This window comes from Anser cygnoides, chromosome 4 (assembly GCF_040182565.1).
Source record: "Anser cygnoides isolate HZ-2024a breed goose chromosome 4, Taihu_goose_T2T_genome, whole genome shotgun sequence".
NCBI classification, from domain to species: Eukaryota; Metazoa; Chordata; class Aves; order Anseriformes; family Anatidae; genus Anser; species Anser cygnoides.
In genome coordinates, this window is record NC_089876.1 from 51,917,285 (window position 1) to 51,929,728 (window position 12,444).

At 39.8% G+C, this 12,444-nt stretch overlaps 2 protein-coding genes across 8 annotated transcripts in view; both read left to right on the plus strand.

Moving 5' to 3' along the window:
- Nucleotides 1–4,054, plus strand: part of KLHL2 (kelch like family member 2) — a 57,718-nt gene extending 53,664 nt beyond the window's left edge. For 4 of the 5 annotated variants that reach the window (XM_066996132.1, XM_013175249.2, XM_048076199.2 and 1 more), the window contains 3 exons: nt 1,783–1,923; nt 2,099–2,242; nt 2,933–4,054. In XM_066996132.1, coding sequence (XP_066852233.1) covers nt 1,783–1,923; nt 2,099–2,242; nt 2,933–2,961 — 314 coding nt within the window. In that variant the 3' untranslated portion in view covers nt 2,962–4,054. Of the gene's footprint in view, nt 1–1,782; nt 1,924–2,098; nt 2,243–2,932 lie in introns of those variants that run through there. The other variant, XR_010831167.1, reaches the window with a different exon arrangement.
- Nucleotides 4,055–4,675: 621 nt separating this feature from the next.
- On the plus strand, nt 4,676–12,231 carry MSMO1 (methylsterol monooxygenase 1). Of its 3 annotated transcripts, none has more exons than XM_048076202.2 (6): nt 4,676–4,829; nt 5,377–5,686; nt 6,745–6,893; nt 7,729–7,855; nt 9,592–9,746; nt 11,230–12,231. In XM_048076202.2, the coding sequence occupies exons 2-6, from the start codon at nt 5,432–5,434 to the stop codon at nt 11,432–11,434; spliced, it is 891 nt and encodes a 296-aa protein (XP_047932159.2). In that variant the 5' UTR covers nt 4,676–4,829; nt 5,377–5,431; the 3' UTR covers nt 11,435–12,231. The 3 variants fall into 3 exon arrangements, with proteins under 3 accessions (XP_047932159.2, XP_047932158.2, XP_047932160.2); XM_048076201.2 differs by having other exon boundaries at nt 4,738–4,884; XM_048076203.2 differs by having other exon boundaries at nt 4,778–4,866.
- Nucleotides 12,232–12,444: the final 213 nt, after the last annotated feature.

Here is a 12,444-nt window from a genome sequence, read left to right on the forward strand (position 1 = left end):
TAAGGGAGAATGAAGAAACCAAGAAATGAAGAATGTTACTAAAAATAAGGATCTGCCAAATAAAAAAATGGCAATGTAGCAGAAGGAAAACTATATACACTAAATAGGAAGGTCAGTAATTATACAGGGGAAAAAAAACCATACAAAACCACAAAAAACAGGTGGGGAGGAAAAATAACAAGCACATTCTTTTACTTATCTACTTGATTTATATCACATCACACATTTAAACTAAAAATCGTAGCTCTCTTTCTATCTCTGTAATGTTTAATGCTACAAAAGATGAATGTTGTATTATCCTGTCGAATAAAGTGAGATCAGAGTGGGAGAAAGAAAAGCTGTCAAACTGTTCTGTGACATGATAGCTAGAAATAATAGCAATCACAGAGGAATTAAATTAACTGGGATGGATACAGGGAAATATCACTACTGAATGTCACTGATGAAGCTTTAGATAGCATGATTTATAAATCAGTGTCATACTAAGAAGCTGTTTTTCAGATTTGTAGTACCAATTAACTCTTCCATGTTTACTTCCCCTTTTCTTTTAATTATTGAAATCTGTCCTTTTAGTAAGATAATTTAATTATTTCATCAGGAGTCATTTCTCTTCCCATATAGGAGTGGCCCATAAACACAATCTAAGTGATATATTTTCAGAGATGTTTCAGCTGGCTTTTAAGGTCTCAGAGCTTTTTTTTTTTTTTAACACAGCATTTTTTTTCCTCTGAAAGTCTTAACTGATGTTTTGTATTCATATTTGCTGTTTCCCTTACTTTTCAATAGAGATTTTAAGCAGTGCCCTTTCCACAGAGCCCTTTAAGAAGTAATTAAATAATTAACAAATCTGTATCTCATGCTTTGAGTTTCATAATCTTAAATATGGACAAGTATTTCCCAATGTACTTTCATAGGAGTGATGTTTAATTGTCTTTGTTGTCCATCACTCACAGTTTTAATACCAAAATATTCCACTTCTGAAGCCTGTTATGCTTGGGTTATAATAGCGCATTATAAAGTGAGGAATAAATAAACAGGCCTTCCTTTTTGTTTCCCGTTGCCATCTTGTCCATACGTGCTGCCTAACTGGCAAGTAGATCTAGACTAGCCTTATTTATTCCTTCATCCCAAGCTTATATATTGGTTAAACAAAAAAAAACCAACCCTTTTATTGTAAAGTAAAGGAGACACAAAATATACTTTTGAGTATTTTGATCATTGAAGCTTGGTTCAAGGAAGTTTGGTGTCTTCCAGATCTGGAAGAGGAAGGTACTCACTGTAATTGTTCACATATGTTTCATATATGTTTATAAGGTATTCCAGCACTTCAGTGGAAACAATCCTATTGTTTAATGTCTGTGCATTCAGTTTTTATCCTCCATAGTGCATAGCTCTTATTTTCTAAAAATTCACTTTCACTTTATCATATTGTCAAATTGCCATATGCTGCCCAAGCATACTGTGTCATTTACTGTCATTTCTAATTAGTCCTAAATTTCAACAGTCCTCATTTTCCTGCAAATTTATTTATTTTTCTCCAAAGTTTTCTAAATGTTGTGTTGCAGAGCAGCTCTGGTCATTGAATGCTGCAACTGTATTGGGCATGCAGGACATTTTTATCAGTGTCTTGCTTTAGTTGCTTTAATGTATCCTCACTCAAATGTCTTCTGAAATAGTTCCTAACATTGGGTGAAGGTTTTATGTTAATGGATGTATTTGTTGTTTCTTTGTATCAGTCAAACCATGCTCCAGTTAATTTTGAGTATTTTCATATATTCACAGGTGTTGGTGTGTTAAACAATTTATTGTATGCGGTAGGTGGTCATGATGGTCCTTTGGTAAGAAAAAGCGTGGAAGTGTTTGATCCTGTCACCAGTACATGGAAGCAGGTTGCGGATATGAACATGTGCAGAAGGAATGCAGGTATACGCAGCAATTACTTCAAAATACCAGTGGTATCATTTGGTGCAAATGGCATGTTCCTTTTCGTTTAAATGGATTTCTGCTGCTTTGATGATGTCACAGCATAGAAATCATGATTTAATGAGGGGAACAATCCAAATATTAATTTTCCCAATTGGTTTCCTGTATTCTTTAGGTGTTTGTGCTGTAAATGGTCTCTTGTATGTAGTTGGAGGAGATGATGGTTCCTGTAATTTATCAACAGTGGAATATTATAATCCAACAACTGATAAATGGACAGTTGTGTCATCTTGTATGAGTACAGGAAGGAGCTATGCAGGTAATGTATAATTTTTTTTTTTAAACGGGCTTTTTACAATATGCTGAAGAGTAGCTGCGATATTTGGCAAAATATTCAAACCAAGTACTGTCTAAAATAAAACCTAAGATACTAGTATGGGTATGAAGAATCTGCTGGTTCATTTTGAATGATGAATTCAAACAACTATTCACTAAAATGAAAAAGGTATTAAGCTGTATTCAAGAGGGATTTAGCATATAAGTGATGAGTCAGAAAGAAGATTGTAGTGTGACCAGTTTTTTTTTTTTTTTTTTTAAAACAAGAGCTTTGCAATTGTGTCTCAATCTGCGGGGGTCCAATTCTGAAGTTCTTTGTGGGGATTTGCTATTTAGAAAATGAGAGTTGTTTGAGGAATCTTTTCCTTTAATAACTGCAGTCTCTCAAATGAGTTATTTAAGTTTATGTAAAAGATATATTAACTGTAAGGGTAAGTAGAGTTGAGCAATGGCTGATTTTTTTTTTTCAAATCATAGAAACTTTCAAAAACACTTCATTGATTCAGACAACTTTCTGTCAGATAAATTATGGAAAATATGAAAAATTGATGCTGATGTGCTGTTTTTCAGTCCTATGCTAGTTGCAGTATATTATTGACTTTGATATTCTTAAATTTTTTTTTCAACGAAAATACTACCTAAAGATTTATGCCTTTTTTTTCCCTCACTCTAGGTGTTACAGTTATTGACAAACCATTATGATCAGTAAAGGGATTTTCAACTTGATTATGCACTAGAAGCAGTCTTCAACAAGTGTATTTGAAGTGACTGAGTATCTAAGCACTTCTCTACTTGTAGCTGCACCTTGAGTCACAGTGGAAGACGTGACTGTCTACAATTACAGATGACGGATGATGAAGATTACTCTAGGTAGAAGCAATGCGTAGGATTATTCTGCGGTTGAACAGGAGCTGATTGAATTTTTTGAAGTCTAGTGGACCATTTTTTTTTTTATTGCAAGGTCTTCAAACACAAAAGCCACTTTCATAAGGATTGACTTGTGTCAGTCATGACTGAGAAACAGATCGTTGGTGAAGAATGGTGTGTATTCTGGTGAAAGTAAATTTTTGTCTCATTTTTTCCAGAGACTAATAAATGTATTTAAAGAAATGAACCGTCAGTCTTCATAGTAGGTATCGAATCCCACCTCAGTAATTCAAGCTGGCATGGGGTAAACTTGTTTCCTTTTATAAAACTTTTGTTACATAATTCTAATACGTGCATATGTATGTGTGAGCATAAGATGCTTTCTATTGAAGTTCTTCAAAACCTGATTTTATTATTTAAAATTTGGCAGAGTACTTTGAATATGCCGGTACTATGTTGTAAAACAGAGTTGTATTTTTTGATATTTAACAATGCTTAACACTACTAATTCCCACTGAAGGAGATCAGAGATGGCATATCGATTCTTGAACAGGTGTAATTTCAAGATCTTTTTAATAAAAATGTTGTCTGTACTTAGGATTTTTTTTTCTGTTCAATTTTGGTCACATTTAAATGTAACTTCTTTCTTAACTTTTTATGCAAAAGGCAATTTGGCATGAAAATAACTGAAAATTTATAATGAATGTATGAAATTAAGTTGAAACTTGCATGGTACTAAGGTCTATTTATGCGTGTAACCTTAGCTTCTGTAACCTAATATCTGCATATACTGTTATGTGGCCACGCTCTTTAGAGCAGCTGACTTTGATTTGTTCCTGGATGGCCTCCTTTTAACATGACCAAAGTTATTGTCATATCCAAGATATTTTCTTCGAATAAAAATTTGTATTTTGTTTCCTAATGCTAACACTTTGCTTAAAGCTTTGTTTGTCAACACGAGCCTCAAAAGCACTCTGCTATCACCGAAGAGAGGTCAGGGGAGAGACCACCTCAGGGGAATTAGTAGTAAGGCTTGGGGCTGGGACGTGTGGTGCTGTTTGATGCTGACAGCTGTGTCTGTGCCACTTTTGGGACTGTGGAAGTTCCTGTGGAGGAACTACGTGCGCAGTGCCAGCAGGCTCATGGCTGAACCATGGTTGAGGCCAGAGCTCAGCGGCTGCTCGCCTACGCCCGGGGGGTTGCGGTGCAGCCACTGCCCCTGCATTGCTCTGCGGGGCGTGGGGGAGGCTCCGAGCCCCGCCCGTGCCCCGCGGCCTCCCCGCAGCGGCACCAGGGGCCCAGCGGCCTCCCCTCGGCCTCCCTTGGCGCTGCCTCCCCAGGCGCCATTACACAGGGGGCGGGGCCTGACACGAAGGGGCGTGGCCTCTCCTGCCCCGCCCCGCCCCTCCCGCCTCTGCGCAGCAGCGGGCCCCGTCTCCTCCCCATCACGTCGTTGACGTCACCCGCCGTCCCCCCCGCCTCATTGGCCGCGCGCCGCGGTCTCACTATCCTCACTCCACGCCTTCAGCCAATCGCTGCCCGCGCGCGGCGGCCGCCTCCCGTGCCTCCTCACGCCTGACTCTCCGCCGCTGCCGCCGGCCAGCCAATGGGCGCCGCGCCGGGGGTTACCCCGCGGCCAATGGGCGGGCGCGCTTGAGGAGCCGGCGGGCGCGGCGCTTGTTATTGCTGCCGGAGGCACCGAGGTGAGGGGCTAGGGGGCTGCGGGACCGAGGGACCCAGGTTCGAGTCCCGCGGCGGGTGAGCGGGGCCGCTGCGGGGGAGTGCGGCGCGGGGCCGCGGCTGGGTCTGAGTCGGGGCCTCGGGTGGGCGGCGGAGGGCGCCGGGGGCCGGGCACCGCATGCGGGGATCCCGCTGGGGTGGGTGGGTGGCAGGGAGCCCCGTGCCTGCAGCCTGGGGCCAGCCGCCATGCCGGGGTTGCCCGGGATAACGTTATTTGTGAGCCTCGTCTGGACCTCTCGTTGCTGCTGTAGTACAGTATTTAATTAAATGTGACTTACTATGGGTGACAACAACGAAAATGTGTCTTCATTCTTTGCTTAAGTCTCAAAGTCTGAGGGACAGTCGCCTCCCAAACTGACCTCAACCTTGGTTCGCTTACACCATTCTCTAGAAATAACATCGGCCTTTCCCCTCCCCTCCCTGCTGTTACCCTCAAGGTGATTAACAACTGAGGTAGCAATTTTTCCGAAGGTTAACTGCTATCTGTTCCTTTCTCCTCAAAATTTTCAGGTTGCTCGCCGACAGCTGTGGAGGAAGGGTGACTGTGATGGTCTGTGCCTGAGCAATGGCAACGAACGACAGCGTTAACATCTTGAACTCTGCCTATCTGGCGGTGGAATACATAGACTCTTTCCTGCCCGACAACCCCCTGCAGCAGCCGTTTAAAAATGCTTGGAACTACATGCTGGACAACTACACCAAGTTCCAGATTGCGACCTGGGGGTCGCTTATAGTTCATGAAGCTTCGTACTTCTTGCTATGCGTACCCGGATTTGTCTTTCAGTTTATACCGTACATGCAAAAGTATAAAATTCAACAGGTGAGACAGGGTTGTGATGTTGACGTTGCCTGATTTGTCATGGAACGTGTAAAGTAGGACACAGGGCTGCAGTTAGCTTCCAGTTTATGTGAACGCATTTGTCTCTATCACTATGGGCAACCTGGAAATGAGAGAGAAAAATTACGCCGTTTGTGAGGAGATGAACATAAGGAGATTTGGAGAAGCAAAGGAGTTTTTTTTAGGGAGGGTGATTGGTCCATTGTGGTGGTATAGAGAGAACAAGGTCTGTCAGTCTGTGTGGTTACCAAGTTAAATTTTCTACAAGTAAATTCAACAGGGGAAGGTACAGTGGGATTGCAATATCTGTTGGTAGAGATGAGCCTTGGTATTTTGAAGGAATTGTATGTTGTGCTTATTTGCTAGCAAGTGTTCCTTTTGAAATATGTCGGTGCACATGTTCATGATTTTGAAGTATTTTAATGATGGAGAAAGTCTAGAACAGACTGCACGCTCTTAATTGGGTTTTGCTTATTAATGAGAAGCAAAGGCGCATCTGGCATCTAAAGGTGATTGTCTTCCCCAGGTTCTTTGTAATATTAATTGGAAAGGAAATAATACCCGTTCCTGAAATTACTGTGATAATTGGTAAAACGTCTCCCTGCAAAAACTGTTTTTTCAAGACAGGGTATTTCTTCACAAGCTTTTATCTTCAACTCATCTGTGTATTCTTTAAGCTATGGAAAAACTCTGTGTGGCGTGAAGAAGAATAGTTAACATATATTTGTGTTAAATTGTTGAATCTGAAATGTTCTTCCTAACTACAAATACTGAACTAACAAAAACAATTTGAGGTGACTGGCGAAGACAGCTTCTGGTAATAGAAACTTTTTACAAGAAGCTAGCTTAGAAAAATGAGAGCCTTCGATGAAACTGAATGTAATCCCATGTAATTTGTATTACCTGCGTTAATGTGTGTCATGAAGGACCTGCTACTCACCTGTTAAGGTGAAATGAAACTGCCTCTGAAATAATTTTTGCAGCACGTCAGTTATGCGCAATAGAAGCGCCTAACACAACTGATCGTTTTCTCTTCTTAGGATAAACCAGAAACATGGGAAAAACAGTGGAAGTGTTTCAAAACGCTCCTCTTCAATCACTTTTTCATTCAACTTCCTCTAATTTGTGGCACCTATTACTTCACAGAGTATTTTAACATTCCATATGAATGGGAACAGATGCCTAGATGGTAGGTAGATATTTCACTTATGTTCATGCTGAATGGGGAGTACAGTTATATATTTAACAAATACTGTGTGAAAAAGTTGATGATGCTAACGTAACTTTTTTGGCTAACAGACTGTGTTTGCTAATCACTCCACAGGCTTATCTGCTGTACAGCTTAGTAGATTTTTTTTTTTTTTTTTTTAAGTGGCCCCAAATTGTTCTGGTGTTTGGAGAAGAAAGGAAATTAGGAGGGAGTTTATGGAAGCAAAGGAAGGTTTATAATGGCTTGGGTTAAATATTGGACTTTTTAAAAATCTTTCTTTTTTGATTCTCAGTGGTTCCTCCTAAGTGTTTTTTTCCCCCCACCTTGTTTTATTTCACAGCAGCAGTGTATTCTTCCAGGGAGAGGAACCTGTTCCACATTCTCCTTTTTTGCCCTAAACTGTTGAGATACTTAAGAAAAGAAAAAAAAGTTATACCCTCCTTCCCCCCAGTAGTAGTTCTTTATAATAGAAGATCATCTTTCTTAGAGTTACTTTCTATCTGGTTTAGATAGCTGATATGGTTTCTATATCTAGGTCTTACACACACTATGGATTTTTGTTACCGACCGTATGTATAATATTGAAATGGCAGCTTGCTATGCTGCACGTTACCTCCAGCATGCCAACAGATGAGCTGATAGGTAGGAGGACTAACGTGTATTTTTATATAAAAAGGTAGCATCAATGCACTGTTAGTCAGTCAGAAACATACATAAACATTTCTTACCCCTATTAGTGTGTAAACTATTTCATGTTTCAAGACTGCATCTGCTAGTATATTCTGCAGCTAATACCTCTTTCTGTTTGTTAAAGGTACGTTCTGCTTGCCCAGTGTTTCGGATGTGCAGTGATTGAGGATGCGTGGCACTACTTCCTGCATAGATTGCTGCATCACAAGAGAATATACAAGTACATCCATAAAGTTCATCATGAGTTTGTAGTACGTATTTCTTGATTTTTTTTTTTTGTTTGTTTTTAGTATATGCAGACTCATACAGTTTGTTTAAAGGGCTTATGTTGCAGACTTAAGAGTTTTACATCCTTCTGACAGGGAGATTGATGTCTTTTCCTGAGCTCTTTGTCAAAACAGTCATCCATTTTGTTTCTGAAATCACCTCCTGTAAATTTATTTCATTTCATTTCTGAGAACGATAGGGTGCACTCAGTTCTTGCTGAAGTTTAGTCCTATCTGTTGAGGTGGGGGAAAGCAAGCTTTTAAAAACCTATTATAAGCCTGCTTGTTAGGGGAGGAGGAAATGGTAGGTTTCTGGCTTTGTCAGTTCTCCACCCCTTGGGCATCATTCAGAGCGCAGCAACCCTCAGAACGCTGTCCACACAGGCTGCTCCTGCACTGCCTGGGTGCCCGCATCACCCGGGCAGGGCACTTGATTTGGGGGAGGATCGTAGCTCTGGAAGCAGTGTAGGTATTCGTGTGATACTGCATTGGGAACACAGTGCTCCCAGTACAGAAATATTTGGGTGGTTCTGCATTTATCGGCATTGAAGCTGACAGTGAGCACAAGGTAATGAGCCGTGCTTGACTGGAGGTGGCACTGTGCTGAGCTTACACGGTGTAGGTAATACCTAGTTAATACCTCTCTGTTTCGGTGGCACTGTTTCTGGAGTACAGGGCTCAGTGCTGCTGTTTGCCTAGAGCTGTGTTTCAGCACGTAAGCTGTACCGTGCTTGAGGTAAACTGCAGGCTGCTGTGTCTGGGGTGCTTTGTACAGGCTGCTCATAGTAAAGAAGTTTGGTATGGATTTGTGCATGCAGACGTGTCCGTGTACATACGTCTGCTGCAGCAGCTACTGTTCTCCTCTTTCTCTTGGCAGCCCCTCAGGTTTCTAGCAGGAGCAGCTTCTGGCTGGTGTTCTTGTGTATCCAGCAGTTCCTACAGAAGCGATCTGTAGGCTGATGGCTGTTTCACTAAAAAACTTTCCCTGATAATAAAAGCTGATTACTTCTAAACCATCCTTAAGCCACTTGGTGGACTTTATTTTTTTTTTCTTCCAATAGCCTAATGTTGAAGGTGTAACTTTTGCTTTTTTTTTTTTAATTATCTTTCTATAACAGTTCCACTGTTGAAAACTCTCTGTGGAATTTCTTTCCTGGTAAATCAAATATAGGAATGGCTGGTGTATATATATAAAAAAAAGTTTTTTAGATTTCATAATAGCATTTTCTATGATAAGAGTTTATTTAAAAGAATTTTTTTTAAATTTTTTTATATTTTAAATAACCTTCCAAGTGAATCCTGATGCTGAGAGTATTTTGGCTCCCTTCTGCTTTGTTCTGCTTCCAAGACTGGATGTATAGCAAAGCTGATGGGAGCTTGCCAAACACTTCAGTATTCCTGAAATAACTCTTTGGCCTGGGGTTGTGATAAGCCTAAACAAAAGCTTTTGACTTTAATAGTGAAGTGCTTGGAATTGCTACCGTTGGAATCGAAGTCATTACGAACTTGGAATACTGCTCTCCTGGTTTGCCAAGGAGGAGCTGAGCACTCGGGTTAAGGCCTGTGCTCAATCAGACCACGTCCTTTTCCCACAGCATTATTCTGCTTTTCCTTCTGGAGTCCTGCGGGGAAGGGGAGAGTACCACAGAATGGTGATGCTGATTTGGGGGTGTAGAAAATTGAAAATGGTGACAGTTTTCCTGTCTGTTATCTTTTTGTAGTCTCCTTTTGGAATGCAAGCAGAATATGCACATCCTCTGGAAACGCTTATCCTCGGAACTGGCTTTTTCATTGGAATTGTTGTTTTCTGCAACCATGTGATTCTTCTCTGGGCATGGGTAATATGCCGCTTGATGGAAACCATTGATGTACACAGGTGAAATCCTCATTGCTTTTTAAATAGTTTTACTTTTCCCTATGTCTGTCTTAAGATTAACTGTCTCTGTCATGGAGCTTTACTGTTTGTTTTGTACTGAAATGCCTTTATGCATCGTACAAAGAATAACAGTCTGAACAGTTATACTGTCTTCTATTTTTGAGGTAGTATTGTCTGCAAATCTTGTTGATTAAAAGAGTACTACAGACCATTAGTTAGATCATCCTGAGGAGGGTTTCAGGAGTTAGGTGTCTTATTAGGCTGTCTGGCTCTAGATGTTTGGTGTATAGTTGGTTGATCTTAGGCATATTAGAATGTCAAAAATCAATTACAGAACATGATGCTCCAGCCAAGAGCTTTTTAGTGCTTTGTCGCTGGATAAGAGAAACTTCAGGGTATACAACTGACCATCTTAAAAGTAAAAAAAAAACAACTCCTTTTATTTCTTTATGGTAGATGTGAAGGACAAGACTACTCATCTGTGTAGTAAAATAGACCTCTTTCAAATTTGGCTCCAAAATGGTAATGCAAATCCAAGAAGGCTTAGTTGGGTTAATCTGCAAATGAATGACCTTTTCTTTTTTGTGTCCAAGGGAAAGAGGTCACTTTTGAAATGTTAGCATCACACTTGACCTTGTGCCTGTAAATACATTATGAAGCATATAGTGTCGTATTGTAAGCTGTGTCAAGTGTTTTTGTGGAACATGAGCTAATAACTGGCTCACTGTACAAATCATTGCCAATTTAGGGGTCTGTTGGGCAGAGTGAGAAGTGTATGTTGTGACATACGAAATTAACGCGTGCAGAGTATGAGTCTTTGACAATTATAATGGTGGTTTGTTGTACATATGAGGTGTTCATAACAAATTGCCTCGTGCTCTCCCCACTAGGTGGTGGTAAGATGCTTTCCATTACTCCTAAGCAAGACCTGAAATCCCTGTAAAGCAAACTCTTCTGGTTTTAATATTATTTTAATTTTGTATTTTGAGTTTTAAACACTTGAAGAACTTGCAGTAAGCAGAAAATGATTAAGAACAGGAATACTACAACTGTAGATGATTTGAGCTGCTGTTTGATGAGCAGATGAGCTGATTGGTGTTTATAGCTTGCTGTCACTAAGATTTTGGTTTCTGTTCTGCTTTCCTAACATCACTCTTGAGCCAGTTAAATCCACTAAGCCAGCGGGAAGTCAGTCACTGATCTCCTAGGTGTCTTGGTTAGATTTTTTGTGTTGCTTAGAAAGCTGAGCTAAAAAGGTCACTGAGTGCCAAAGCTGTTGTGGGATAGTTAACAGAAGCATTTGCCTAAGATGGGTGGGGATTTTGTTTTCCTGTTGAGCTAGTGTTCAAGTGATTGCTTTAGGACTTCATAAAATAAAAATTCTTTGATATTCTAAAAAGGACAAGTTAGTGTCTGTATTATGTGGTTTATATCTGGGAAGAATCCTTACTATAACTGCCTTTTTTTTTTCTCCCCTCCACAGTGGCTATGATGTTCCACTGAACCCTCTTCATTTGGTGCCTTTCTATGCTGGGGCCCGTTTTCATGATTTCCATCACATGAACTTTATTGGCAATTATGCTTCAACCTTCACGTGGTGGGACAGAATCTTTGGCACAGACTCTCAATTCATTGCCTATAAAGAAAAAGAGAAGCAGCAGCAGCTCATGACAAAGAAGGCTAACTAAAAATCCAGTGTAAAAATTCTGATGCTAATACTGGTAGTCAACTTTTGCTTTTCTTTAAAGCAAAATAGTGATCGGGTATTAAGCAGAAATCATGTTCCTTGGCTACTAAGTGGTAGGGAAAAAAATGCTAATTAAATTGCAGTATCTTCCTAATGGGAATGCTTTCTATTTTATATGTAAGTACTGCATATATTTTAACTACAGATTTAAAGAAGATGCAAAAAAAACTGAGATGACTCGTGTCTGTCCGTTTTTTTTGCAAAAATTATTCAATTTTATCTTTAAAGTTGCCCACTTTGGTTCCAGGTAGAACTGTACACATACTCTGAAATTGAACTTAATTTTTTAAAATATAGATACTTAAATTTGTAATATCAAATAGAACGTTAACTGGTATCAGCACTGTATTTAAATATTGGGTCCAATTTGCTTTAAACCAAAACATCTGTTAATAAGAAGCTTGGACAGGCCATTTGCACACTGGATAATGCGAACTGTATATACGAGAATACCTATCAAGACGTGAGTTAGCAGACATTCCTGATCTAGACTTACTGTTTTTTTTTTAGATTACAAATAAAAAGAATAGAAGTTTTTATTTGAACAAACTGTTTTTGCTGCTCTCTGAAGTTGCTCTGTCAGTGTACTTAGCATTTACATTACATTCTTTTCTGTGTTGTAATTTGCTGAACTGACTTGTTGCTATATTTGCACTTGTGACTGATGAAATAAATGTGGTTTGGTTTGATACGTGTATTATACTTCTCATGTTAATAAAAACTGGTGAAGAACACGTAGGATATAGTGTTTTACTTTGTTGATCTCTCTAATAAGGAAGCATTATTTCTATCGTCTAAATAGTTTACAGGTAGAACTTGTACGGAGACAGCAATAAGAAATGGAAACAGAGCATCTTGTAAGATCTGCTGGTTTGTGTTTTGAGGGACTTGAATACTTGGACCTATTCAGTGTAGCCACAACTTCTGGGACAAGTGCATTTTCAAATTAAG

Coding starts and splice junctions, on each gene's coding strand:
- MSMO1 (XM_048076202.2), top strand. CDS start 5,432: ATGGCAACGAACGACAGCGTTAACATCTTGAACTCTGCCTATCTGGCG. Junction 6,894..7,728: donor TGGGAACAGATGCCTAGATG/GTAGGTAGATAT, acceptor TGTTTGTTAAAG/GTACGTTCTGCTTGCCCAGT. Junction 7,856..9,591: donor AAGTTCATCATGAGTTTGTA/GTACGTATTTCT, acceptor ATCTTTTTGTAG/TCTCCTTTTGGAATGCAAGC.